A 26624-nucleotide genomic window follows, 5' to 3' on the forward strand; every position below is an offset into this window, starting at 1 on the left:
TGCAAAGGAGGGAGGGCTGGGTCAGAGGAACTTTTCTGTTCTATTTTTGGGTTTAGCATCCAGTATTGGAAACTGAAGAAAGAAAGAAAGAAAAAAAAAAAAAAAACAACTGTAAAGCTGTTTCCCTTTGGTTGTAGGGATGGGTGTCCTTGAGTTGAGATGTTTTGAGCGGAGGGTGGAATTGGGGCCGGAGGTTTCGCAGGGATTGGCACACACCATTCCCATCAGCAGCGACACTGGGAGGAGAGGGCTGTCCACACCTGGGGGAGAGGGTGAAGATAAATGGGAGAAATGAAGGAAATGCCCGAAGCTCCCTCCACTGGGTGCCTCCTCCTCAGAGCACAGGGTCTGTGCATGTCTCCAGCCACACAACACGTGCAGAATAGCACCAAACAGGTGCCAATGTACATGTACAAGCTCCCAGTGCACGAGCAGAGCCTTCTTTGTGCTCCCAGGACTTGTGCAGCGTGGAGCTCAGGATACAGTCCCAGCAGAGACCCAAAGTGCACAGACCAAAGGGCTCACAAATACAGCCTGCACGCAGGAGGCTCAGCCAAGTTGTTTCAGACATGGAGGCCCACGTTGGGCATCAACAGCCCAGAGAGCAGCAGAGTAGGGGGATTCTTTTCTAAGCTGCAAATGAAAGCTCACCCAGTGCTTTTCAAGAGCTCTTGAGAAACGGCGTAAAGTGATTTCCTTCAAAGAAACATTTCTGTGCTTCTGGCTGCCACCCGAGCTGTCGTACAGCGCTCAGTGCTGGGAGGAAAAACAAGATTTCTGAGTGCAGCACGAAGGATGCTCTGACTGTGTATGCAATTGAGCAGGAAGGCAGAGAGCTGCACATGTGGGGCGTTGTGCTCACCATCATTCTGCCAAAAACACGAGTCCTTTCTGTGTGCCCATGACCAGCCAACTCAGTTAAAGGACTTCAGCTGAATAGCAACTGATTCACTGGTCATTATGGGATACACATGGGTCAGGATGGCAAAATGCAGCTCTGCCAGATAGGAGAAGCTGACTGAGGTGTCAAGGGAGCTCCTGTCTTGTGTGTCCTCTTTGGATCATTTTGATAACAACCAGGTGGGGAATGTTTTACACACCAAAGGACAAAATAAAGCGACCACACAACAAGATTTTAACCAATTACACGGGAAGAAAGAGAGGAAGCAAAAGTGAAAACCTTTTAATGGATCTACAGGATCTAGTCAAAATCACTGGCATACAAAACAAGACTATTTTACCCCAATCAGTTGTGACCTGCATATAAAAAGCTATCAGCCAGGTGAGTCCAGTGGGATGGAGAGGCTTCAGTTGGAGGGAGGCGGAGGGGGAATAGTGCCCGGCCCCTCTGTGGGGAGGGGGGGTCTCATCATGGGTGGCAGAGGAGCAGGGGGAGGGACACCAGGCGCTGGTGGCAGCTGAGGTGGCACTGGAGGAGGTGGTACTGGTCCAGAGGGTGGCATGGGGGGCAAAGTCATCCCTCCTGGAGGAGGTGGAGGCATTGAGTCTGGCAGAGGGGGTCTGGGGGGCAATCCGTTCATCAGTGGAGGTGGAGGAGGCCGCTTCACAGTCGGGGGGCCAGGAGGGAGGTTGGGGGGAGCTGGGGGCTTCTCCATTTTGAAGTGGAATTGAAGGAAGAACTGGGGAGAGGGAAAAAAGCAAAGAGAAGGAAACGATCAGCTCTCAGGACAACTTTGTGCCATCACACATCAGCGATTTTAGCATCAAAGCCAAAATGGATACAACTCCACTGTCTTTTCCCCCAGGCTCTGCCCTCCCCCACTCCCCCTTCAACCCTTAAGAAAGATGCTGCCACGCTCCAGCTACCTGTTTGGTTTCCCTGTTCCAGTGGGTCCAAAACTTTCCCTCCGCTTTGTCGATTTCTCTGCTTGGCACCTGCAACAAAAAAGAACAGAGAGCTATTATTAGCAGCACCAGATTAGCTCAGTGGCCCTTTCTAGCACCAGATAAGCAGTTATTCCAGGCCTTTGTGAGATGTGCTCGTCTCGGATGTTATTAGATAGAGATGGGGGCAGCAAAGAATTGAGTTACTTCCCTATCGGTCAAGGACAAGTATGCTGGCAGAAAAAACCCCTCTCAACATCTGCACAAAGGCTGAGAGCAGAGCCCAGGAGGATCCTTTCTGCGCCAGACACTGAGAATTCAATGGCTCCCCAGAGCTCAACGCAGAGCCTGGTTTTCATGCCAGACTCCTCCAGTAATTCTCAGCAGAGTTTAACAACTTCCAGTCATGTCTTCTTGACCTTCCTTTCCAGGCCATTAACCCCCCAAAGGCTAGAACAGAACAAGTCTGTGACGGCCATCACTGGGAACTAATGTCCTGGAAAATATGGGAACTCTCCCTGTCATCAGTCAGCCCCCAACGTTACCTTGAAGGCGATGGTTTCGTAGGGCTCTGCTGCCATCAGGAGGTACTGCCAGCGCCGATCAGGGGGCTCAATCCTTTGCTCATATGCTGACATGAACCGATGGCGAGGCATGATGCTTTCTGCAATCTCAGGGTAATCAATCTGTTGGGGTATTATGGCAGATTTACAACACCCCCCTTATGCACTCCTCCTTCATACAGAAAGAACCCCTCAGCTATGCAAGAATAGCTGAAGACAAGAAGCTCCCAACAGAAAGTTTACTGTTGCCAAAGAAAACAGCTCAACAATTACGATCACAGATTCTTCCATTTAGCTGACACAGTTATCAACAGCAAACTAGCAAGATAAGCCCTTTTTGTTTTTATTTTATTATTACCTCATGAGTGTTGCAAAGAACTGCTCATTTAGCCAAGCTTTTACTTGGATAACCCAGAAACCAAGAATTTGACCTTACCTGGAAGAGAAGGCTCTGCTGGCCTGTCTCTGGATCTCTCTGTTTGGTCACTGTAAAGAAAATAAGAAAGCTTAGTACATTACATAAAGGTCAGCACAGTATTACTTCTGCCCTAGAAAGCTTCAAGAACAAAATATGACAGGATTTTGTTTCCCATTTATCAAATAAAATGCCACAATGTCTTCAACCAAAATTCCTGTGGGTGTCTACTGAAATGCAGCTGCTGTGGGGCACAGACACTGACACACTGTGCACTGCAGAGCACAGCTGGGAGATAAAGAAGCCATGTCTTGTAGTGAAGGCCAAAATCAAACAGTGGGGAGTTCAGAGAGAAAAAATACTGAGCTATGCATCCAATGGGTGACTTGTGAGCAATAGTGAGAGATGGCAGAGCACAATAAAAGAGAGACTGAAGCAATGCCATCATCTCCCATATGACTCCTGTAAGAGCTGACAGACTGAGACGTACTGATCTATTATTAAAATGGCTCCCACTCGACTGTCAGCAATAGAGAGACATCCCATGGGCAATTTAAACAATAAAGGACATCAGGAGATAAGCCCATATCTTATTTATGGACAGCTCTGCTAAAAAAGCTGATGAACAATTCATGCCCACAGCACTGCACCTCAAGCAAGCTCCAGCAGCCATGGGGTATCTGCTACGACAGGCACTGCTGACAAACCTTTGTAACCTGGTCGTCCAATTTTCACAAACTTCTTCACTTCCACTTTGACTTTTTCTGGTGCAGGTTGGGCAGGGGCTTCCTTTGCTTCCTTGGCAGCTCGACGGGCCCTGGATTCATTGGAAATGTGCAGTGTTAAATAGCTGTCAGCACTTGGTTCCGAAGGACATGCTAAAAGGCAGTGTGCATCCTGTGTGCTGGAGCATTCAGCACTTCACAGAAAGCACACTGGGAAACTGCTGCTCCTCCTCCACAAGCATCACAGGAGGCCAGTTTTCTCCATGCCCTGCCCTGACTACAAGCTGTCACCTCCACCATCTCACCCGCCTCTAAGAGGACTTTGGTGCCCACCTCCACAGATGGAGCTGAGATTACTTCTTAGAAGTCAAAAAGGAAATTGACTCCACAAGCCAGATATCTAAAGCAGAGCAAACCTGAGTTCTTAGATTAAAGCTTACAAACTTTTCTCAAGCTATATTCACAAAAAAGGTTCCCTTACAGCTAGACTTAATCGCTTTTAAAACTCTTTTGCTCCCTTCCCTCAGAAATGCCACAGCTGGCTTTGAACTGGAGCTTGTCAGCACCACTGTTCAGAGCAGAGCTAGTTCACACCTGCTGGTGAGTGCCTCAGAAACAAAAAGAGACAAAGAACATTCAAGCCCAGACTGCTACTACATGATGGAGGTCAAGTTTTATAGGTGCTCACAATCTAATTTTGAAGTGCCTAAGTAATGGAGAATAACTACAGTGGAGAACAACTTACAGATTGGTCTGATGCTTCTTCCCCTGGGTGTGTGCTAAGTAACTTCCCTGGGGGAAAAGAAAGAAAGTTAGATGAAGACTGAACTGTTCCTGAACAGAAAGATATTTGTCACGGATGAGAGGTGACATTTCACATTGACAAAGATATTTTAATCCTCAGAGCACAGTGGAATCAAACTCAAAAATTGCAGACTGCTCACAACTGCTGAACTGTCAGAAACTTGTCATGCTTAACACAGACAGCCTCTGCTCCCCCCATCACCCCTCCAGCAATCAGCCAACGAGAACAGCTTCAGTTCCAGCACTCGGAGCTAGCATTATTCTAAAATATCTGTTGCCATGGAGATCAAGACAGACAGCTGCTCAACTCACCTCATTGTTATGGAGCGTCAGGCAAAGCTTGCATTCATAAGAACCCAAGTGATTTTTCATAAAATAGGGGTCCTAGGAAGAGAATTTTAAAAAGTTACATGCAAAATCCGTGTTGGAACAACTGAACAATCAAAATTCTAAAGCAGAGCTGCACTGCAAGAACTGAGTTCACGGAGCAAAGTTATTAGCACAACACTGCTTTAGGAATACAGAAAAAAGAAACAAGAGCAGTTTTGATCACTGGTAACACCATACCCAACTCCAGCAAAATAAGAAGCACTAGCAAGAAGACTGAATATAACACAACAGAAGCCCGGTGCTGGCATCCCTCTGCTTGGCCCTTCCACAAGTTGCTCGACTCCCTCATCAGTAGGAACAGAAGTATTTATTCCAGTCCACCCCACTAAACCTCTCACCCACCACTGAGGTGCAGCCCTCACACAGCCTGCAGGACTGGGGCTCACCTTGTTGATGTCGATGGTCTCCAAAGCCAGCTGCCGAAGCCTTTCCCTGCGGTCTCGGTTGCTTTCTGAGGCTGAAGCTACGCCTCCACTCCCCGTTTTACCCCCAGGACGGTGCTGAAAATCCATGGTGGGGATTTCTGGGCTTCGGCGACTTCAGGAAAAAAAAAAAAAGTCTGGAAAAATGAAGAAAAGACACATGAGTGACAGCACCTCCCTAAGCTGGGCCTCGCATGGAGCCCCGCCATGAGGACACAGCCCAGGCACTGCAAGCACTCCCTGAGCGTTCCCCAGGTGCTGCCCTGACCCAGTGAGCAGGAACAAAATGACCCAAAGCCAGAATGAGCTCCTGGAGACTCCCCCCGACCTCCTCAGCCCCTCAAAGAAAGCGATGGATTCCCTCCCAGCTGCTCACCAGGGCGCAGTGATGCTCAGTGAGAGCCACAGCCCCTCCAGGAGCCCCCATTCCCCCAGTAAAGGCCTGAACCCCATTACCACCACAACTCCCTCACTGAGGGCTGCAGCCCCCACAGAGCCCACTGCCCTCTGAGGTTCTGAGCAGAGCAGGTTCTGAGCCAGCCCTCAACACCTCATTCCCACAGCCCCCTGCAGACCCCCCAGTACCTCAGCAAGGGACAGAACCACCCCTAACCCACCACTGCCTTCTCACAGACCCCCCAGCCTCTAACAGATGGGTCACCCCCCAGACACCCCCCATCCCCTTCTAAACACCCACATTCCCTCAGCGAGCACCAAAGCCCACCTCGAAGCCCCCTCATCCCTCACAGCCCCCCACGAACACCCCCCCGAGCTTTCTATGCCGCTCACCCCCCCCCCCGTTTCCTTTCGGAGGGTCACATCCCCCCAAACGCCTCCACTTCCTCAGAAAAGCTTACAGCCCCTCTGACCCCCCCCAGCCCCCATCCTCACAGGCCCCACACCCCCCTATTCCCTCAGCGACGGTCACCGCCTCCCCAAAACACCACCGCAGGGACCACAGCCCCCTCCCAGAACCTCCCCATCCCCTCAACGAGGGTCGCACTGCCCCCATTTCCCCCCCTCAGGCCCACAGCCCCTCCCCCCACAGCTCCCATACCGCCGCACTCAGCCCCGCTCCCCGCGCCGCGCATGCGTTCTGCCCTCACTCTCCTCCCAGCGACTTCCGGCTTCCGGGAGAAGCACTTCCGGGTCGGCGGGAGAGGGGTCGGGCCGGGCATGGGGCGGCCGTAGCGGGGTGGCGGGCGGCCGGGTTTCGTCATGCGGTACAACGAGCGGGAGCTGCTGTCCCTCTCCCGGCAGCCGGCCGAGAAAGCGGCCGAGATCTTGATGCGGGTCCCCAAAAAGGGCAGCGGTGAGGGAGAAGGGGCTGGGGGCGGAGCCGGGGGGCTGGGATGGGACTGGGAGCGATGGACTGGGTGTCCTGGGATGAGACTGGGGGTACTGGGATGGAAATGGGGGTGCTGGGATGGAGCTGGGAGTGTTGGACTGGGGGTCCTGAGGTGGGAGTGCTGGGTGGGACTGGGGGTGAAGGGATGGAGATGGGAGTGTTGGACTGGGGGTGCTGGGATGGGACTGGGAGTGCTGGGATGGGACTGGGAATATTGGACTGGGGGTGCTGGGATGGAGCTGCGGGTGTTGGATTAGGGCTGCTGGGATGGAGCTGGGGATGTTGGGATGGAACTGGGAGTGTTGGACTGGGGGTGCTGGAATAAAGTTGGAGGTGCTGGGGTGGGAGTGCTGGGATGGGATTGGGAGTGAAGGGATGGAGATGAGATTGTTAGACTGGGAGTGCTGGGGTGGAGTTGGGAGCGCTGGGGTGGAACTAGGAATGTTGGACTGGGAGTGCTGGGATGGGAGTGCTGGGATGGAGCTGGGGGTGCTGGGATGGAACTGGAAGTATTGGACTGGGGGTGCTGGGATGGAGCTGCGGGTGTTGGATTGGGGGTGCTGGGGTGGGAGTGCTGGGATGGAGCTGGTGGTGAAGGGATGGAGATGGGAGTATTGGATTGGGAGCGTTGGGATGGTGCTGGGGGTGCTGGGATGGAGTTGGGCATGCTGGGGTGAAACTGGGAGTGTTGGGCTGGAGGTGCTGGGGTGGGAGTGCTAGGGTGGAGCTGGAAGTGCTGGGATGAGAGTATTGGAATGGAAGCACTGGGATCAGAATGGAGGTGGTGGGATGGGAGCGCTGGGCTGGGAATGGAGGTCCTGTGGTGGAAGCACTGGGATGGGAATGGAGATGCTGAGATAGGAATGCTGGGATGGGAATATTGGGACAGAGCTGTGAATGTGGAGTTGGTATGCTGGGATGAGACTGGGAGTGCTGCACTGGGATTACTGGGATGGAACTGGAGGTGTGGCACTGGGAGTGCTGGGATGAGACTGGGAGTGCTGGGGTGGAACTGTACATGCTGGGATGGTGTTGGGGGTGCAGCACTGAGGGGTCTGGGGTAGGAGTGGGGAGCAGAGTGCAGAAGCTGGATGTTGGTGGGGTGCTAAGTTGGGGTCCAGAAGTTGATCAGGAGCATGGGAGATGGAGGAGCAGGGCTGGGCAGTACTGAGGATCAGAACTGGGAGAGCCAAGGAACAGGGATGGGGCACTGGGAGAAATGGGCAGGTGGAACACAGGCTGCTGAGCAGTGGGACTGGGAGCACAAAATGGGCAAGACTGGGGGGGACCAGCAGAGTCTGTGAGGCCTTGGGGACAAGCAGGTGGGTTTGGGGGCCCCGTGCCCACTGGGCTCACTGTCACAACACTCTTTTCCTTTTCAGTGTTAAAGAAGCGCCTTGTGAAGCTTGTGGTGAACTTTCTCTTCTACTTCAGGACAGATGAAGCTGAGGTATAAATCCTGCTTCTCTTCACACACACATAGGCACACGCACACCTTTTCTTGCATATTTATCACGTGTGCCTTGAGGAACAGTGCAGCACTAGGCTGTCACAGCCAGGACGTGGCGTCCTGCACAGTGCAAACTCCTTGGTGGGGTGAGGAGAAGCACTGCCAACAAACCACACCCTGCTTTCTACAAACACAACCGTTGCCCTACAACAGCAAAAGTTGGACTCTGTCACATGTATTTGCAGACCTGGAACATATTACATAAAACCAAGACCCTCCTGTTGAAAAATCAGTGCAGAAGTAATCTTTATAATGTGGCAGGGAGTGCTGCATGCCAAGGAACCGAGAGCTTTTCATGACGTTTTTAGATTTTTCCCAGCATGAGCAGTTAACCCTGATCATGGCTGAGCTCCTGTCCTGAGAAATGCTCTCTTCTTGTTTCTGTGGGGAACTGCCAACATAGAACTGATGCACTGGAAATTTGCCCTCAAACAGGTGCTTCAACATCAGTGCTGCTGCCTGATTCACAATCCCCCACTGAAATCTTTTGTCCAAACTAAACAAAATCTGAGCAGCTTTCATTTGTGGCACATATCACCCTGTGGTTCTCGTGTCCTTGCTTAGTATGTGCTGGCTGGCACCCTGTCCCTGCCACTGCCTGCTTGTCCTGAGCTGTTCTTCATCCACACACACTGTTCTTAACCTCCTGCAAAGCTCGAAGGCCGCCCTTAGGAAGTAAAATGTTAAACAGTTTATCTTTGTTTGATTTACTGTGCAAGGAAGTAAACTTTATCGCTGTCTTTGCATGACAGAAAGGAACACTGAAGCCCAGATTGAATCTGAGCACACAGAGACTCTTTAGAGGACAATCTTAAGCTCTGTGGGTTCAGAACACTGTAGATCTGACAGACAGTGTGTGCTGAACCCCCCCTCTGTACCTTTTCCAGCCCATTGGAGCGCTGCTGCTGGAGCACTGCAGAATCACCAAAGAAGAGGAGAATGTTTTCTCCATCAGTGAGTTCTGTGTGTGTGTTCCCTTCATGTCCCCCTCACGGTGGCTCTTGGTAAATGGAAACATTTCCTGCTTTCTTCCTGCTTTTCCCCATTCCCCCTCTGACAGCAGCTCAGTGCTCCCCAGCCCCCCTCCCCATCCACTGCTGGTTGGTGCAGAGCTGCCATGCTCCAGTCCTGGGATGGCAGCATCTCCCCACTGCTGTTGTGGGCATGGCTGTGTGCAAGGAGAGGAGCAGGAAAAGCAGCCAGCGCACAACTCAGTGCTTGTGGCAATCCCTCTCTAGGAGGGTTTGGTATTGACAGATTGCTGCTTCTGTGCTGTTGCATTTTATCAAAAAAACAAACCAAAAAAAAACCCAAAACACAAGTGGGCTTCAGATAAACCATCTGTGGTGCTGGTGGAGCAGCAGTCCTCCCTCCATGCTGTGTCCTCGTGTCGATAGCCATGGCTCCAGCTGCCTTGCACTGCGTCGGCCTTTCCTCCCAACAACTAATCATTGTGCGAGAGGTATGTGGCAAAAATAACAGGATGTTTCTCCAAGGCCATCCCCATATCTTTTGGCCTGGCTGTCAGGCACAGCTGCTTCTCAGTGCAGAGCCATCTCCCCGCTCCCAGCCAGCAGAGATGGAGTTCTGACCGTCCCACGCAGTCTGAATGCAGTCGGGAGCATTCTGCTGAGCTCGTGGGGCTTCTGCACTGCCAGAGCTCTGCTGACCAGAGGTTCCCAAGAAAGGTGTTGAATGTGATGGCACTTGGAGCCGGACTGTGTCCCATACAGCAGCTCCGAGGGGTTGGATGCAGCCTGACCCAGTTATTTCCCCACATGTCTGTGCACTGTGTACTAAAAAGCAGAGCTCTGGGAATGATGTTAATTAATTAGATGTCCTGATTCTGTCTTGGTAAAGAATTGGAGTTGTGCAGGGACTTGCTTTCTGCTGTGCACAGTACTGAATTCCCCAGAGCCTCCAGCAAAGACAGGTCAGTACCTTCTCTGAGTGTGATTTCATTCCTCAGATAGCTGCCCTCTGCACACCACAAAATCTCTTCCTCGGGGCCATTTTCCACTCTGGTTACTAAATCTCTCTGACGGTTTGCAAGGAGGCTCGGGGTGTTTCAGTCTGCATTTGCCCAGCCCATCTCCAAGCTGTCACTCTTTGAGAAGCTGCTCTTTCCCCTCCAAAGTGTTTTGCTGCTCTGAGCTGACGGGCGCTGCAGGCAGCTGCTGGGAAACACAGAGCTGAAGTGCCTGTGCAGTTGGTGTTGCTTTTGGAAGTGTCTCTCCCAGGCAGGAGTGATGCTGAGGGCTGCTGAGCTGTACAAGGTGCACCTCTGGGCCACCATCACTCCCACACAGCTCTAACACAACTGTATGGGGAAGAGTGGTTATGCACTGAGTTGAGGGAAGGGGGATGTTAAGGAGTGGCTCTTGCACTGTGTGTGCTTTTTCCAGTGCCTTTCTATTAGCAAACAGCTTTCTGAGCTGGATTTCAAGTGTGCAGGGGCAAGCTTGGCTGGGCCTTTGCTTTTAGCAGGCAGAGAAAGAGTGTAACTCCAAGCCATAGTTAGGAGCACAGCTCCAAGCTGCTCAGGGTAAGATGGAGGGGACAAAGGCCTGAGTTCTCACATGGTTCACAGGTCATCCTAGATGAACAAAGGTGCTAATTGCAGCCTGGCTGAACCTCTCTTTGTTGAGGAGGAAAAGCTCTGCCAGGACCTCACTTACACCTTTTCCTTGTCCTTGGCAGGTTTCATTGAGGAGCCAGAGAGGAAGTACTGCTTTGAGTGTGACAGCGAAGAGCAGTGCCAGGAATGGATTGAGGCACTCAAGAGAGCCAGGTGGGCTGAGCCCCCTGACAAGGGTCTGTTTTGTGCTGCACATCTGCTGCAGCCCCGTGCTGTTTGTTTCCTGGGATCATCACTCATGGTGAACCTGGGGAGGAAAGCAGCTCCCTCCTCCTGGCCAAGCTTCCCTTTGGCTCTAGATAGCTTTAGAAACTTCCCCACATTCCTTTCTGCTCAGCCCGCTGTTCTTTTCTCACAGCTATGAGTTCATGAGAAGAAGTTTGATTTTCTACCGGAATGAGATCCAGAAGATGACGGGGAAGGTGAGTTCCTGAGGTTGGCTGCTGGGGGTGGGCTGGATATCTGGCCTTGCTGCTGCCATCCTGCGTGAGGCTGTTGGCTGCAATGCATACGGCTGTGCTCTGGAATAAGCACTCAACCCCGCTGTGTGCCAGGCTGCTGAGAAGGGCTGTCCCAGCTCCTCCTGCCCGTGTCTCACCATCACTTCCCTGTGCTCTCCTTGCAGGACCCCCTGGAGCAGTTTGGGATCTCGGAGGAAGCCCGCTTCCAGCTGGCAAGCCGCAAGCAATAATTCCACAGGCTCTCTCTGGAGGGTCAAACCCACCTTCCCCCAGAAGGAACAGCAGCAGCTCCCCCCCCAGCGGTGACCAACTGACTTTTTAATTTATTAGCCAAACGGGGCTTTTTTTTATAATTTTTTTTTTAAGGGAATTCTTTGCACATTCCCGTCTCTCCTGCCCTCCCGCAGCCACGTGGGCAGCCATCACTGTTCCATGCAGACTGTGACCTTGTGCACCGATGCTGCTGCAGCCATGGGAGTGACAGCAGGAGCAGAGGAGGAGGGACTGAGCCGAGCTCCAGCACTCGCTGTCCTCCAGCAAAGGCTTAGCCCTGGTGCCAGGAGCTGTGGGGCCAGCCCTGTGCCAGCTCTAGCTTCCCCTTAATCTCTGCCCTCCTGCTGGGAGCTGCTCGGCTTTTCTGGCTTAGGATGTTCCTACAGGAGCCCCTTTCTATAGAAGGATGCTCTGGCTGATGGCATTGCTGTGCCACAGGGTTAACCCTGCTGTGCTCTCTCCAGCACAAAGCCATTTCCATTCAGCAAGGAGCAGGGAGGCTTCTGTGAACATGGAGCAGCTCTGCTCAGGGGAAGGGCATCACCCACTGCCGCCACCACCTCCTGGGGTGCTGTTCTCTTTGTCCTTTCTCCAGACAGGCACTGCTCATTCTTAGAGGCTCACGAAGCCCACGCTACTGCCAATTAGAGCACTGTCACAAACAGTGCAGAGAGTGAAGCTGTAAAGCACAAGGGGGGAAAAACAGGACTGAGAGCTCCGTGTCGTGATCCTGCTGCCCTCTGCAATGCTGTGGGCTGGGCTGAGCCTCAGGAGCAGCAGATGGAGAGACTTGTAAAGGCAGGAACTGCTGCGTGCACTTGGGCTGGATGTAAGAGTGTCGGGGTATGCAGAAGTTGAGCCCTGGGAACATCGCCTTGCTGCAACACTCCACTCCCTCTGTGAGCTGCCAGGGAGCAACGAGTGCCTTTGCAGGGACTCCGATAATGAAGCAATGAGCAGTAATAAGGGACATCTCGAGGCTCTGCACCTGAATGCAAACAGGGAAAGTGCAGCCAGAGATGAGGGGTGGAAGGCGCTCCCCAGAGCTCAGAGATCCCATTCCATGCAGCAGCTCCACTGGGCTCTCCCTGCAGAAAAGCCCCCCCAAAGGTGCAGCTGTGCTGATGGCAGAGGGAGCTGCTCAGCCCTGGGGGAGGGGGGCAGCTTTTCTTTTTCCCAGCCAGGTAGCAAAAAGGCTGCTCCACAATTACAGCAGTAACTGAGCGGGGAGAGCAGTTCGTGCTGCAATGGGGCTGATGGGAAGTTTTGGTTCTCCTCTTCCTTGGCTGGGAAGGAGCGCAGGACTGAGAGCCTGCAGCGGTGCAGCCTGGCTTCCCTCTGTACCTCAGCTGTCGGTACCAGGAGAGCAGCAGATGGCACCGACGCTTTATTTTTAACCTCACGCCCCAGATCTTTTCCTTCCCCTCCCCCGGATCCCCTTTCCCTGCAGTGGTTCAGGTGCTTGCAGCAACAATTACCAAAAACAAACCGCGCCGCGCAGGGTGGAAAATAGGGCAGCGCTGAAGGCAGATGGCAGCGCTCCTGCAAGCCACAAGCTGGGATTAAAGAGTGGAGCAGCACAGAGCTTTGGGGACACGGTGTCCTCGGGTGACTCCAATGACCACCACCAGCTCACAGCCAAGGAGCCCAATGCTGCAGCGAGGGCTCTGTTGGCAGCCCTCCCCCTGGCCTCCCCCCACCCCATGGGAATCAGCCATGGTCACGGGGTGGTGGTGGTGTAACAGGGACAGCAATAACCGCAACGTTATTGAGGAGGAGACAGTGACATTTCCTAAAACTGAATGTAAGACAAATGCTGTGAAGAGTTGTGTGGGCCTTCGCAGACCCGGCGACTTAATTAGCTATTAGTTGATCAACTGCTGGCGTAGCGTAGGACACTGTTAGAGCTCAGCAGGAGGGGAAGGTGGTACTGGAGAGTTCCACGTCCGCTGCTGCTGGTTTAGAGACAATTCTGCATGATGTGTTTGTATTGCAGGGCCCAACCTTCCGAGCGCGGGCTCCACAGCTGTTGTACAATGACCATTTCCAATAAAACCTCTTTTAATCACTGCGGCCATGAGAGCGTGGTGAGGGGCTGAGCCCCCAACCCTGGAGGAGCAAATTCCCTATTGCATGACCGGTGTGAGCAAAAAAGAAGAAAAATCCTACAGCACCACAGACATGGGATGAGCAGGAGCTGCAATCAGCGCCAGCCCAGCACTGAGCAGTGAAACGCCACGACAGAGCAGTGTATTAAAATACGTACACTTTAATATAAAGACAAAACTTCAAAGCATTTGTTTCCATTACAAATCAAGGGAGAGACACAAGAAATTAAGTGAGGGGAGGAAAAAAAAAAACAACAAAACAAAACAGTGCGGGGCATTAGAAAGGCAGGGGGGAATATATATATTATACGTACATATATACACACCAGAATTTGCACTACTTCTATGGGATGGAAGGAATGATGGGACAACTTACCGGTGTAAAATAAAACGACAACAAAAAGATAAATTAGGGGAAGTTTGAGTTTTAAATAATTGGGTTTAATCGGCTAAATTATATAAACTAATCCCTATTCCCTAGGAAACATCCTGTATCGCTGCTCTAAGAAAACGCGTGGTGGTTGTGGTTTTAAATCCATTGAAAAATGGATTGTTAGTAGTAGTTAAAAGGTTTGCTAATCAATTCCTGAGCAACAGCAACCTCATGACCCGCTGCGTCCCGCCTGGCTCCTATGGAGGGTGAAAAGAGACCCAACGAGTTGGTTTTAATTGGAGATCGTTCACTTAGAAGATCAATAGGTTCCAGGAGCCATGCGGGATGGACCAACCCATCCTCCTCTTCCTCGTTAACCACAGCAATGAGACCTTGCTAATGAGCCAACCGCGCCGGAAGAAAGCAACAGTTGTACCTTAAAACAACACTAAATCCCAAAGCTGAGAACTTTGGGGTCAGTGCTACAGAACCCAGAACTGCACAAAGGGGTTTTGTTTCTCAAGGGTGAAGATTGAAGGAACCTCTGCACAAAGATGCAAACAGCAGATGCACCGGAGGGATATTTCCAGTGTGTGTTTCCCATTTTTGGCTTTGGGGTTAAACCCTGAAGTTCACAGTAACCTCTTACTGTGCCATTCTGTCTCAGTGGGTGCTTCTAAGGCGAAAGGATGAAGAAAATACGGCACAATATCATCACTGGGAATCCATCTTATAGTGAGAACCCAATATGGAGAAGTCAGAGCAAATAAGGGAAGAAAGAACAGCCCAAAACCTCAAATATTCATCCACCAACATCTGCACTTCCAAAAAAAGCCCTACTCTTGTGTTTTTGCCCCTCTGCTACAGAGCTGGCTCATAAGGGCATTGCCTCCTTTCCTGGCAACCCAGCAAACCCAGTTGGTTTGCTGTCCTCTGCACACTAACAGGGATACTTGTGGGGAGCTCCACCTCCTCCTCCTCCTCTTCTTCCTGCTTAGACAACACACTGAGAGCAGGACTTGGGGAACCTCCCATCAAGCTGGGGTAACTCCTTCAGAGAAAAAATAACCCAGAATCTGTAAGTTTCCTGCAGGAAAAGCACCAATTCCAACACAAAAACCCAACCAGGCAGATCGCAGAACTGACATCGGGATGCAGACCTGGAGAGGGGCAGCTCAGCAGCAGAAGGGCTGCAGGTGGGTTGCAGGTGGGATGGGATGATCTTGGAGGTCTTTTTCAACCCTGGTGATTCTGTGATTGGAAACCCACCGCTGTGCGTAGCCATCGAGATTTATCAGTGCAGCCAAATGGGACCAGCAGCTCACAGCCCTCCTGTTCACCTCCTGCAGTGAAACAACCATCCAGATTCCACCCCATCCTCAGTGCTATGCAGCTGCAGCACCTTTCAGAAGGAAACTGCCCACCCTGCAGCACCACTCCAGCCAAAAATGCTGGAGATGCAACGGAAGAGCCTACGGAGCTCCACAGAGCTCACCTGGAAGTCACTCACTGAAGTTTGATTAAAAGATAATTAGAAAGAAATCTCAACTCAAAGCGAGTGGCTGTAGCAACAGTCGGGTGATTTCAGGCTGAGGAAGGATAGGCTGGAGATCAGGAAAAACTTCTTCACCAAAGGAGTGGTCAGGCACTGGCACAGGTCACTGTCCCCAGAGGTGTTGAGGAACGGTGATGTGGCACTGAGGGACAGTCGGTGAGCAGCAGTGGTTGGACAGCTGGACTGGATGATCTGAGAGGTCCTTTCCTAACTTCATGACTCTGAATTTGGGGACCTGATGGCTCCCGACCCACAAAGCACTGCAGCAGAAACCAGTGGGAGATGGAGCTCTGATCGAAGAAGGATGAAAACGTTTCCTATCACCACGGTTGTCCATTGCACTGAAGGCAACAGCCCTGCACCCTGAAACAAGAGGCAGCTCGATCCAACAAAGCTCCAGAAGGCAGAGCATGCACGGTCCGTTCCAAGGCTGACAATTTGCTGCACAGTGCTCAGGAAGGTCCTTTCTTTCTGGCAATGTCCACTGCTGGATGGATTCCGACTTCCTGACTTGCCCCTCGCTGGCAGCAGTAGTGTGGAGGAGAAGGAACATTTGTGACGGCCATCCGACGGCTGCACCCGGGCAGGAAGCAGTAACAGAGAAGGAATTCTTTTTTGGAACCGAATGTACAGCTTTGGTTACTGACAATTATCTCCAATTATTGAAAACAGGTTTCAGATCTCTGGCACAGCACTCATACATTGCAGTCGTGTGTGTCTCATTGCAGCCATATGGATCAGATCTTAACAACTCCAGGAGCTGCTCCTCCAGTAGCCCTGGAGATAAATGGGTTGGACTCACTCCAGGTTACAGCCAAGCAGCAAAAGATGGGGACGTGGAGAAGATGATGCAAATCTCACAGCAACCACAGCGACCTCCTCTCCCCGATGAAGTGATACTGGGACTTCAGCCCCACGTGCTCGGCTTCCCATCTCACACTGCTCAGTGTCTTACATGGCACTCCCAGCAGCACAACCCAAGGATGAAGACATTCACCATGCTGACACTTGGAGCTCGCTACAACCACCCCATGGGCACACATCTTCATGGTTTGGGATGAAGGTGGGGGAACAAAAGGCCTAGAACTCTGACTTGGTCTGTTTTCCAAAAACGATCTGCTAAAAGCAGAAGGACTATAAGGATAAAAATGGGAGAATGCAATTAAGGCTCCTGCCTCTCCAGCCATTGCTCGTGCATATCCCCACCTCCCAGGACCGGAGTGCAGTGCCAGGAAGGATGTAGGGCAGCTCTGCAGCTCACAGTGGCCCACGGCTGTGAATGAAGATGGGGCTGCCCAACTCCCAGCTGCAACACGTCTGGGTTACACTGTCCTCCTGGATTCCAGGACATAAACTCTGTACAGCTCCTACTAGAAGCTACGGATGTTTCTCAGCCATTGCCCTCTGCGCGTTTTTGCCCTTCTCCAGGTTCTCCTCTCGCAGCTGTAACTCAGCAGGGCGCTTCACTGCCACGTCCTCTCCCACACACAGAGCAGAAGACAGTTCCCCAAAGTCCCTCCTTTCCAGGGCTACCAACTCCTTCCCTTCCCAATGAACAAGACAACAACATCACATTGACAGTTTCTGCACACAATGGCCGCCTATGGAAGACACACATCGGGACCAACAAGTTACCACACATTGAGCTGAATCTCTAGGATTGCAGAGGATGAGGTACGAAGAAAAGGGGATGAGGTACAAAGAAAAAGGTCTACACGTAACCTGCAGAGGGTGGAAGCTGTCAGGGAACTGCTCCTTGAGGAGAGCACGCAAGGACAGAGCCATCTCACATACAGAGGCAGCTGAAAGCCATGGCACCCAGCCCGGCTTGTTGTGACCCCAGGGCCCCACTGAGTCTGAGCACCCATGCAGATGTCCCCAACACCTCAACGTGTTTCTCTTCCCGTCATTCTGCTGTTGCAATTCCCCTTCTTTGACTGTAGTTTCCTTGATTGGTGCTGGGTCCAGTCTGACCTACAGACTGGGCAACGTCTACATAATGGGTCGTCTTTCTCTCCTCGTTTTGTGCACTTGAATAAATAAGTTTTTACACGTTTACTGTGCACTGTACAGTCTAAAAATAAAGGAAATAAAGTATATGAAATTTATAAATTTTCATCACATCTCTATAAAATACAGCCACTGCTCCGAGCGGCTCTTTCTGTACACAGAACACCGAGTCACAATACAACGAAATGCACCAGTTCAATGCACCAGTTCAATGCACCAGTTCCACCAGGGGCAGCACGGCGAGCGAGATCGCGGCGTTGTGAGCTACCATTCAGATCCACTTAAAGCAAAGAAATACAAAAAGCAAAATGCACTTAGTAGACGTCTAAGCCATTTCTGAATCAAGTATCAAAACTCTACCAACAAAATACATTGTACTCGGAACAAAAACGAGCTGAAAAAATCTACCTGCACCGGTACAGAAGCACTATGTTCAGTCTTCCCGATGTCATCTCGAGGGCCTGACCAATCCCAGTGACCACGCACCCTGTTCATATGCCAATGACATCCCAAAGTGACCCGACCAGCTACTGAAATTCACAGCCTGCAGACGGCCGGTGCGGTGGGATGGGGCAGGGCTTGGATCCCTCCTGCTCAACCAGGCTGCCCTGGGATCCAGCTGCCACTCCAGAGGGGAGCACGAGCTCTCATTTGTCCAAATGCAATTAAAACCCACCCAGTGGCTCGGTTCTCCTCGGAGCAAACCACCAGATGAAAGACCGCCGCAGCATACATGGCTGTAAACCAAGTGGATTTTGGGATATGAACAGAGGAAGGTGAATAAATAAAAGCAGACCTGTCTGAGAACTGGGTTTGGCATTGGTCAACCTCCAAATTCAGCACCAAGGATCAAACTAGAGGCACAGTTCTGACGGATGAAATAGCACCGAGAAGAGGCTCTTTACATCTCTGCTGGTGTGCCAGTCCTTAGTTATTTAGAGAATTTAACCACAAGTTGTATTTATGACTCTAGGTGGAATAAAATAAGTCAAAATTATTTTCACGTTAAAAAAGATAAATACTTTACCTAAACTATCAACAATACAAACTGGAGCCTTAAGTATTTCTTTTGCTTTTTTTTTTTTTTTCTTCCTTTTTTCTTTTTTTTTCCTTTAAACTCAGATTCACAGTAAATATTATTTTCTCTGTTGTTTAGGTCTTTTTAGGTTTGTGTTTTGTCCAGTAGTAAGAGCAGAACCCCTGCACAGGCCAGTGAGCACCTTTCAGTGGAAGCCGAGTGAAGTTGGTCCACGTTGTCCTTGCATAGGTCACATTGGGTTGAGGTAGAAATCCTAGTTACCTGCACAACAGGAGAGGAAGAGACTCATCTCAATGACAAAATCCACAGCGTGTCAGATGTCTCAATCATTTCTACATTGCTCCGAGACCGCGACCGGACCGAGATTTGGGACCTTCAGCCAGCAAAGGAGGAAGAGTTGACCCAACAGCACTGACTCAACCACAGGCAGACAGGAGGAGGCCACTAAGAGTCAGACCCCACTGGGGGAAGGAGGAAGGTCTCTGCTTGCCCACATGGGGCTTCACCCTTTTCTAGCACACACTGATCTGCTCTGAAATTATTACGTTATGGAGGAGAAGTTAAGGAGTTTCTTTCAGCCCCTCAACTCTGGATTCCAGCAAGGGCTCTGAGCGCACGGATTTATACTGAAGTTGGGGAAAACACTCAAATATTTGACCTACATCATATGGAGCAGCAATGTGTGCCACAGAGCACCTGGGAGCATTGCTTCTGCCGCTCTGCTCCTCAGAGCACCTCCGGACACCTGGCTGTCTTTCAGTGGACTTCAGCCACGTGCCAGCCCTGCTTTGCCCAACAGATGCACCCCACGGGATGGTGTGGCACACCCAACGGGATGGCAGCTGGTTCTGCAACACCCCAGTCCCAGTTAAGGCACCTCCTTCAACAGAAGACCTTCCCACCGCTCCCTGGAGCCATTCAGGCACACAGAGCCCCAAACCTCCTCCTCCTCCTCCTTCTTCTCCCCCAGCTCTCTCCTACTCAGCCCACCCCATCAGCACATCAGTGTCACTGCGGCCACAGCACGGGGACATCAAACTCTTCCTCGGCTTCCCTGTGGGGCCAAGGTGGCACTTACCTGCCTCACCAATGCCTATGGGGACTACATTTGTGGCCACCGAGCAATTTGGTGGCGAAGGCGCCACAATACACACAATGCACAGCCAAAAGAATCTCTCAGGGATGTTGTAATTGAGGCATATGTTTTATAAGCGGTAAAGAGTATTCAACCATCGATTTTACGCAGCTTTGGGATCAGTGAACAGCAACAGCATCAACGACCTACAGGTAAAGCACGGAGCGAGCTCAGGGCCCTCACACTGCTGGAGCTCTGCGATCCCAAGCTGTTACATCACGATGCCACAGAGCATTTTTCATAACAGTGCCCAACTCCGTGCCAGCGCGCTTTATTCTAAAGGCATTTAAACAGTGCTTCAATAGAAATGCATACAGCCTCCAGAGACCCTCCTCTCTCTTACAGCCCCAGCACAAAGCAGCCAACCCTGCACATTCCCTACAGTCTACCCAGGGAGTGAGCAATTGCCAAGTGAGCAATTCTGTGATTCTATAACAAAGCTCTGATGGAGACTGTCACTGTGTGCATATCAAGCTGCAGCGCTCAGCTTCACTTCTTGGTTTCCTCTGCTGCAAATTCTAACCCCTTTTTGCTACCTGTGGCTGTTTCCCAGGGATGCAGAGGGTGTGCTGACTGCAGTGCACCAGCAGTGCATTTGCACTCTGAAGCTGCAGCTTGGGACCTGGAGGGTTTGGAAGTTTCTGGTTACTGAACAGCTGTTGTTGGCTGAGGTTGGGAGCAGCGTCACTCGCCCCAGCGCCACGGAAACACGGACTTGTGGAAGGAGCAATGTCTGCATTAGAATCACAGGATGGCTTAGGTTGGAGGGGATCTTAAAGATCATCCACTTCCACTTCCCTGCCCTGTGCTGGAGGGGAAACCACCGCTGATAATCGCATAAAAACCATAATGTATAAAGACTCTCCTCCTGACCGCTGATCCTCAGAAGCAAACGTTTGCGAGGTGCGACCCCACCTGAACATAACCCCAGTGTCAATGAGACAGCAGAGTCAGCACTCCTTGTCGAGAAATCCTGACTCCCAGCCCAGGCAGCACGGAGCTCTCCGCCCTCTGCCACCGCATTATCCCACGTTTCAGATGGTTCTGTTTCACAGCCCGTGCCCACCCCTCTCTGCAGAGGAAGAAGCATCACTCAGCATCTCGCACACCACTCCTGGGGTTCGTCTCTAGCCTTACCTTACAACATAAGAACTGTTAGCTAAGCAAGCTCTTTATCGTGGCTTAACCCCAGAAAGGTGCGAAGCGGAAGGAGGCTGCATGCCAAGCGTGACCCACATGGCGGGCGCGCCGGCGGCCGTGGGCTGCGCCATCGGGGGCACAGACTGTGCCAGCGCCGAGCGGGGCAGGGGGGGGTGGTGGACAGTAAAGGAGGGGCGGGAGGCTTTGTGCTGCAGGGAAGCGAGCTTGATAGACAGAGCGGTGTTAGAGTGGACAGAAGCGGCGGAGGAGGACGGCAGGAAAGCGTCGCCGGGTGGGATGGAGGGGCTGTGCAGGAGGTCGGGGTTAGAAGCAAGCAGAGGAGGAGGTGGGGGCAAGGAAACATTAGGAGGGGGTGGAGGTGGATGGAAAACAGATTGCACTGGCGCTCTGTTGAGGTGCTGAGCGGCTCTATTCTCGCTAGATGTTACTAAATTAGAGGAGGGAGGTGGGAAGGATGAGGATGAGGTGCTGGCAACAGCCTGCAGGGGGTTTAAGCTTAGCACTGTGCTGCTAGAGACAGCACTGCTGCTGAAACTGGCTCCAAACTGATGAGGAGAGGAGGCAGAAGGCACCGCATGGTTAAAAATACCTGCAAACAGGAGAGAAAAACTCAGCTTCAACAGATGGGCTTTGTACAGTCTCAGGTGACAAGAGAAACAAAACAAAATAAAAAAAAGCAAAATTATAGTAGTTACGGCCCCATACAAAAATATGCAGCATGAGAAGGCAGCAAGCAATGAGAGGTAATGGTGCAGGCCAGGAGGTACAAGAGGTTCACTTACCTTTCCTACTGCCAACCTCTATGTGCCACCAGGACACGCGGTCAGACCCCAGAACTGTCAGTGCTATACCACACAGGCAGGCTCTGAAGAGATTACGGGGTCTCTCAGAGCCGTTGATCTGAAGACTCAGACTGCTGCTCTTCCCTCCCCACCCCTTCTGCTCTCCCACTCACGGGGCAGAGCAGGGGAGACCGCATTTCCAGCAAATCTACGTGCTGAGAGATGTGAGAGTTAGGATTTCCCGACACGGTGCCTGAATGGTTACGGATGGGTAAGACACACTGCCCTGGACAGTGAGCTGGGACAGGCTGTCTGCTGCTCCTGCCAAGCAGAAGGTGCATATGGCACTGCCCTTCCTGGCAAAAAGATGCTCTTAGTGTCTGTTCAAGAGCCAGAATGCTACACAATTCCCAACACCACTTCCTCAGATGCTTTGCTCTTCCTGGATCATACTCAATCCTAATCCCAACCTCTACTCAAGCTGACAGAGCTCCTTTCGCTCGGTGACACAACGGGTTAAACCTTTTACCTGCAGGTAGACCTAGGCTGGTTCCAACACAGCAACATCTGAACAAACATACATTATGAAACCACAAAGTCGGGTGTATTCTTTCATTGAGGTGATACAACAAGTGGACAAAGCTCATGGGATTTCACTGCGGGGCAATGGACTCATCTTAATTTCGGAGAGAGAGAAGAGACGTGTTATGTGGGATAGGTCTGCTTCACATCCTGCAGAAGTGAAAGGGTTTCAGCCCTGGAGAGGCAGCGTCAGACTTTCCTTTAGGCCCTGTCTTAGACCAGAGAAAGAGTTCTGCCTACCTCCAACTGTTCCACCTGTAACCCCAGGAGAGAAGTTCCCCATAGTGTGAGAATTAGTCAGTCTGGTTGCAGCTGACGACACGTGGACCAGACTGGCAGCAGCTGGCATGGAATTAAATAAGGACTGCAATACTGAGGAGTTTGTCACCGAGTTGAGGTTGGCTTGCAAGGCCATAGGGCCGAGGGGGAACTGCGATCCAGTGGTCAAAGTGTTGAGGAAGGGATGGTGCGTCTGCACAGACGATGCTGGGTTGCCTGCTGAAGAAACAGCAGTAGAAAGGCTTTTGCCATTCAGAAGGCCACCAGACGAAACAGCAGCAGAAATGAAAAGGTTATGGCCGTTTTTAAACTCCACGTCTCGGTCCCTTCCTTTGCCAACCTTCCCGTTATGCTGCAAAGAGTTTTTCTCTGAAGAACCCCCCGCACGAATGCTCATTTCACTCATGTCTTTGCTTTTGACTCCTGCCCGGCTGTGGTCTTCCCCCTTGGCGCCGCCGAGGCCTTCGAGCTGCCTCTTGTTCAAGAAAGGATTTGTTTCTGATATCCCCACATCTTTGCTCCGCTGCGACTGGAAACCCAGAGAGCAGGCGGCAGCCGTCCCGTCCGAGGCCTTGTGTGGAAGAGAAGCACCATCAATAAAGCTGTGTAAACCAATGTCAGTCGACAGCCCACCGTTGTAGGCGAACCCGTTGGTGGGGTTTGTGCTGGGGCTGAGCCCATCTGCCCCCGACGAGGGCATGGCCATGCCTTTCCTTGTGTGTGCCACCTTGGCGTCCATGGCGAGGCTGTCCTCGGAGGACGGCCTGAAGGCAAACAGCGAATTCTGGCTCAGAGACGACACAGACTGCAAGGGACTGTCCGTGGTTTTGGTCAGGTTGATGTCAGATATTGGTGAGAAAGTAGATTTCCATTTACTGCTGTTGATGTTCTCATTGGGTTGTGCTTGTTTCCTCCCAGATAAGCTGCCACCTGGTTTGGAAGAAAGGTTTCTAAATACCAAAAGGCAGTTTGCACTGAACCTGCTCACTAAAAACATAGGTTTTGCCTTTAACACCCGGATTTTATCAGTCTGTAATTCTGTTTCTGATCCAAAAGCAGAATACCTGTGACGTCACCTGCACATCCTTTAAATTTAGCTTCACATCTGATAAGTTCTGAGAATGCTGATCCCTCCCCAAGCCCTGACATGGCATAACATAACTCACCGGATCGTTGGTGGCCTGTGACTACAGAAAGAACTGACCCACGATCTGTAATTATCAGCCACCTGTCTCAATTACAATAACACAAAGCCCTGGTGGGACGGCACGCTGCTCAGCAGCCTTCTATTAACAACACCTTCAGCCACCCACTCCCCAGCCCAACCATTGCTCCAAGCAGTTTACAGCCCTCACACCCACCATTTTCAACAGTCTTCTGTGGAGATTTGCTTTCCAACGATATCGTTGCAATTTTCCTCTCGATCCTGGTGGGAAAATAAAAAGCTTATAGCACTCACTGCAGTCGTTTGCTTTCATATTTACCCTCAGAGCCTCGTGTTCACATCCCAACAGTTGACTGAAGCACATAAAGCCAAGGCACTGCACGGGACAGGAAAACCATTTAGAAATATCCATTAAAAGCTAAGCAGAAGCTGTCACAGACTCTGTGCCCTTTGCCTGCTCAAGGAACGTCACCACTGCTCCTTCACAAGGTCGGTGTCATTCACGCACACTCACCTGGTGCTGTTGTGCTCATCTTCAGATCCCTGCTCGTCATCTGACGTCAGAGGGGAGTAATGAACGCCGTTGCTCTGAGTGAGAGGCTTTTCCTTTTTCAGTACCGGGGGCTGGTCGTTGTCCTGGTAAGGAACAGGAGAGTTCTTCAGGGAGTTTTCAGGAGAGGAAATGGCTGTTATTTCTAAAGGCTGGTTAATGTTATTGACCTGGGCAAGAAGGAAAGAAAGCAGTTACAGGTGAGAGCACCGCTTTAGAAACAAGGCGTCTTGTTAAGGATATGAACGTGCTCAGCTTTAGGACAGGCCAGCTTCACACTGCCACTGCTCTCCCCCAGCACCATGCAGCAGAGCCCAGGATGAAGGCTTTAAGATAACTCGGGTAAATATCTTATTTTCATAATTTGATTTTATGTTTGAACGCAGAAATGAAGACATGGGAAAATGACATTTCTTCTCAAACTGCCACTGCAGGATCCCATGAGCACAACTTGCAGAGCTGGCTTATTAACGTGGGAACACCATATGCTTCTGGCACTCGTGAGCTGTTTAGTCAATCTTAGCTTAAACTACGTTCAAAATATTTAATCTACAGGATAAAAAAAAAAAAGAGCAACTTCACCGTAAAAACAAGCTTTGCTGGAAGAGGCGAGATTGCTTGTTAATTTTTTGTGCTGTGACAGGAAGAACTCTTTGGAGATGTTCTCCAAAGGCATTCGAGGCCATGGGAAGGCCTTGGGCAGCCTGGCGGGGGCACCCAGCCCTCGGGGGGGGGTTGGAACAGAGTGAGAACCATTCTGTGTTATCTATACCAAAGCAGCTCCCTAACTTTCAGCAGCTCCCCTGCCCCTCAGAGGGGCCGTTTCCATGGAAGGTCATCGCTGCAGTCCCAGCCACCAGCCCTGTGACAACCTCATGCCCAAGAAGAAAGCAGCGGAAGCTGACTTCTAACTCACAGAAATCTCCCCAGCCCTCTCTGCAGCCTCTCCCTCCTGCCCTTACCATGGAGTTGATATTGAGCGGTGAACCTGACGGCTGCGTAAAGAGTCCAGACACAGCAGGCAAGGATTTGCGTTTGGGGGAGACCCCGGAGCCCCCGCTGAGGTTCCCAGTGGAGGATCTCTTCCGTCGGCCGCGCTTCTTCCCGTCCTGCCCGTGTGCTGGGCCGCAGTCCAGCCGAGCGCTCGCGGGCAGAGGGCTGTGCTTGGTGGAAGGGGATTGTTTTACATGTCCTGTATTAGGAGAGATTGTAAAGATGATTCTTCTCTTGGCCTCGTTCTCAGGATCTGAAAATGCTGCATCAGACTGAAGATCCCCCTTTGTTCCATCGGCAAACATCTTCTGAGCATCTGCATAGTGCAGTCCCCCTACCAGGCTCTGGGAGGTGCCATTTAACCTGGGGCTTGCTGAGTGCTGGTGAGCAGGGGAGCTTTGCCCAGAGTTCCTCGACTGCATCATTAGCAAAGGATGTTGTGGAGTGGAACTCCGAGACCCTACTGAGTTAAACAGACTCCCGGAGTCGTCCAGAGCTGCCTGATCAACACTATGGTTAAGATGGGCTGGGCTGTTTGTAAGATTTCCATTGACTGCCACGGAGCCAGAAGAGTAAGAAAAACCTGTTGAAAGGGAAAGTATACATCACTGCTTCTGCTGAGCGATAGTTCACAGTGCTAGATGTGTGGGAGGGCTGGGGCTGGCTGGCCGTGCAGGTGGGATGCTGGCTCTGCACGCTCACAGTTCCACTCAGGCCGTAACAATTTGCTCTGCTCTCTCATCAGTGTTGTATGGAGATAGCCTGTAATGGAACCTCCAGTGAAAGGTTCCTGTAAACTGTTACACCTCCTGAAGTTGGGGCTCCTGTTTCTCGACTCCTTCCTATCGTCGAGGAAATAAGAGGGCCAAATTTGAGTTGGTTTCCTTCCTCAAAAATAAGGGACTCTGCCTATACAGCCCAAGTCCTGCTCAACACTAAACAGCAGTGGCTTCCAAGTGATGGGATCTCACTGCAGCAGAATGCCATCTGGGATAAGCCTGGGAAGGGGATGAGGTATTTGTCATGGCATATCACAAATGGGTTTAGTGCTCTAGTAAAGCCTTGTCTCCGGGCTGCCTACGTGGAAAGGACAGAAGGGAATACAGTACTGTTTTACATCATCTTTTAAATAATTCTTTGTATGTGTAGAAAATTGCAGCCAAGCCCTTCTTTGCAGAACAGATGCTAGAAACAACACAAGCCCCTCAAGGTGAAAAACACAAAGAACAAATGCACTCTGATGTAGGATCAGCTGCAGGGCAGCTTCTGTATGCAAGAATCTACGTTTCTCAGTCCACAACATTTCCATATCCTGAACAGCTACAGGCCACAATTCCAGCAGATGGGCGAGCTCAGAAGTGATGTCTGTACTTAAAGGCATCCCTACTCTTTCCCTTGTTTCCCAGATTCTGGTGCCTTTACAGATGCTCATGAGACATCACTGAGATTTCCTTAAAGGAATTAATTTTACTACTAAAAAAAAACCAACCCTCTACCA

General features: G+C 51.3%; 3 protein-coding genes across 8 annotated transcripts in view; 1 reads left to right on the forward strand and 2 right to left on the reverse strand.

The window, feature by feature from the left end:
• Nucleotides 1-1163: 1163 nt before the first annotated feature.
• On the reverse strand, nt 1164-6289 carry SF3A2 (splicing factor 3a subunit 2). Its single transcript, XM_031604319.2, has 9 exons — nt 6222-6289; nt 5129-5301; nt 4665-4736; nt 4294-4340; nt 3531-3640; nt 2845-2894; nt 2391-2531; nt 1828-1896; nt 1164-1640 (listed from the first exon to the last, which is right to left on the reverse strand). Exons 2-9 carry the CDS (start codon nt 5252-5254, stop codon nt 1308-1310), a joined length of 948 nt encoding a protein of 315 aa, XP_031460179.1. The 5' UTR covers nt 5255-5301; nt 6222-6289; the 3' UTR covers nt 1164-1307.
• Nucleotide 6290: 1 nt separating this feature from the next.
• PLEKHJ1 (pleckstrin homology domain containing J1) lies at nt 6291-13463 on the forward strand. Its single transcript, XM_031604320.2, has 6 exons — nt 6291-6476; nt 7895-7962; nt 8910-8976; nt 10723-10813; nt 11019-11082; nt 11286-13463. Exons 1-6 carry the CDS (start codon nt 6383-6385, stop codon nt 11349-11351), a joined length of 450 nt encoding a protein of 149 aa, XP_031460180.1. The 5' UTR covers nt 6291-6382; the 3' UTR covers nt 11352-13463.
• Nucleotides 13464-18503: 5040 nt separating this feature from the next.
• The window catches only part of DOT1L (DOT1 like histone lysine methyltransferase), a 54089-nt gene continuing 45968 nt past the window's right edge, over nt 18504-26624 (reverse strand). For 2 of the 6 annotated variants that reach the window (XM_031604312.2, XM_090125992.1), the window contains exons 24-28: nt 25096-25709; nt 24098-24303; nt 23780-23844; nt 22380-23348; nt 18504-21364 (exon numbers count right to left, since the gene is read on the reverse strand). In XM_031604312.2, coding sequence (XP_031460172.1) covers nt 20787-21364; nt 22380-23348; nt 23780-23844; nt 24098-24303; nt 25096-25709 — 2432 coding nt within the window. In that variant the 3' untranslated portion in view covers nt 18504-20786. The remainder of the gene's footprint in view (nt 21365-22379; nt 23349-23779; nt 23845-24097; nt 24304-25095; nt 25710-26624) is intronic. The other 4 variants (XM_090125993.1, XM_090125994.1, XM_090125995.1 and 1 more) reach the window with 4 other exon arrangements.

The sequence above is a fragment of the Phasianus colchicus genome, chromosome 28 (genome assembly GCF_987193195.1).
Source record: "Phasianus colchicus chromosome 28, bPhaCol1.hap1.1, whole genome shotgun sequence".
Classification (NCBI taxonomy): Eukaryota; Metazoa; Chordata; class Aves; order Galliformes; family Phasianidae; genus Phasianus; species Phasianus colchicus.

Bases quoted from the DNA above. Each gene is read 5' to 3' on its own strand.
- SF3A2 (XM_031604319.2), bottom strand. From the start codon at position 5,254: ATGGATTTTCAGCACCGTCCTGGGGGTAAAACGGGGAGTGGAGGCGTA. The intron at 3,641-4,293 runs GTAAGTTGTTCT...CAATGAATCCAG, and splicing joins AAGAAGCATCAGACCAATCT to GGCCCGTCGAGCTGCCAAGG. The intron at 1,641-1,827 runs GTAGCTGGAGCG...CCCTCTCCCCAG, and splicing joins GGAACAGGGAAACCAAACAG to TTCTTCCTTCAATTCCACTT.
- PLEKHJ1 (XM_031604320.2), top strand. From the start codon at position 6,383: ATGCGGTACAACGAGCGGGAGCTGCTGTCCCTCTCCCGGCAGCCGGCC. The intron at 7,963-8,909 runs GTATAAATCCTG...TACCTTTTCCAG, and splicing joins TCAGGACAGATGAAGCTGAG to CCCATTGGAGCGCTGCTGCT. The intron at 8,977-10,722 runs GTGAGTTCTGTG...TGTCCTTGGCAG, and splicing joins GGAGAATGTTTTCTCCATCA to GTTTCATTGAGGAGCCAGAG.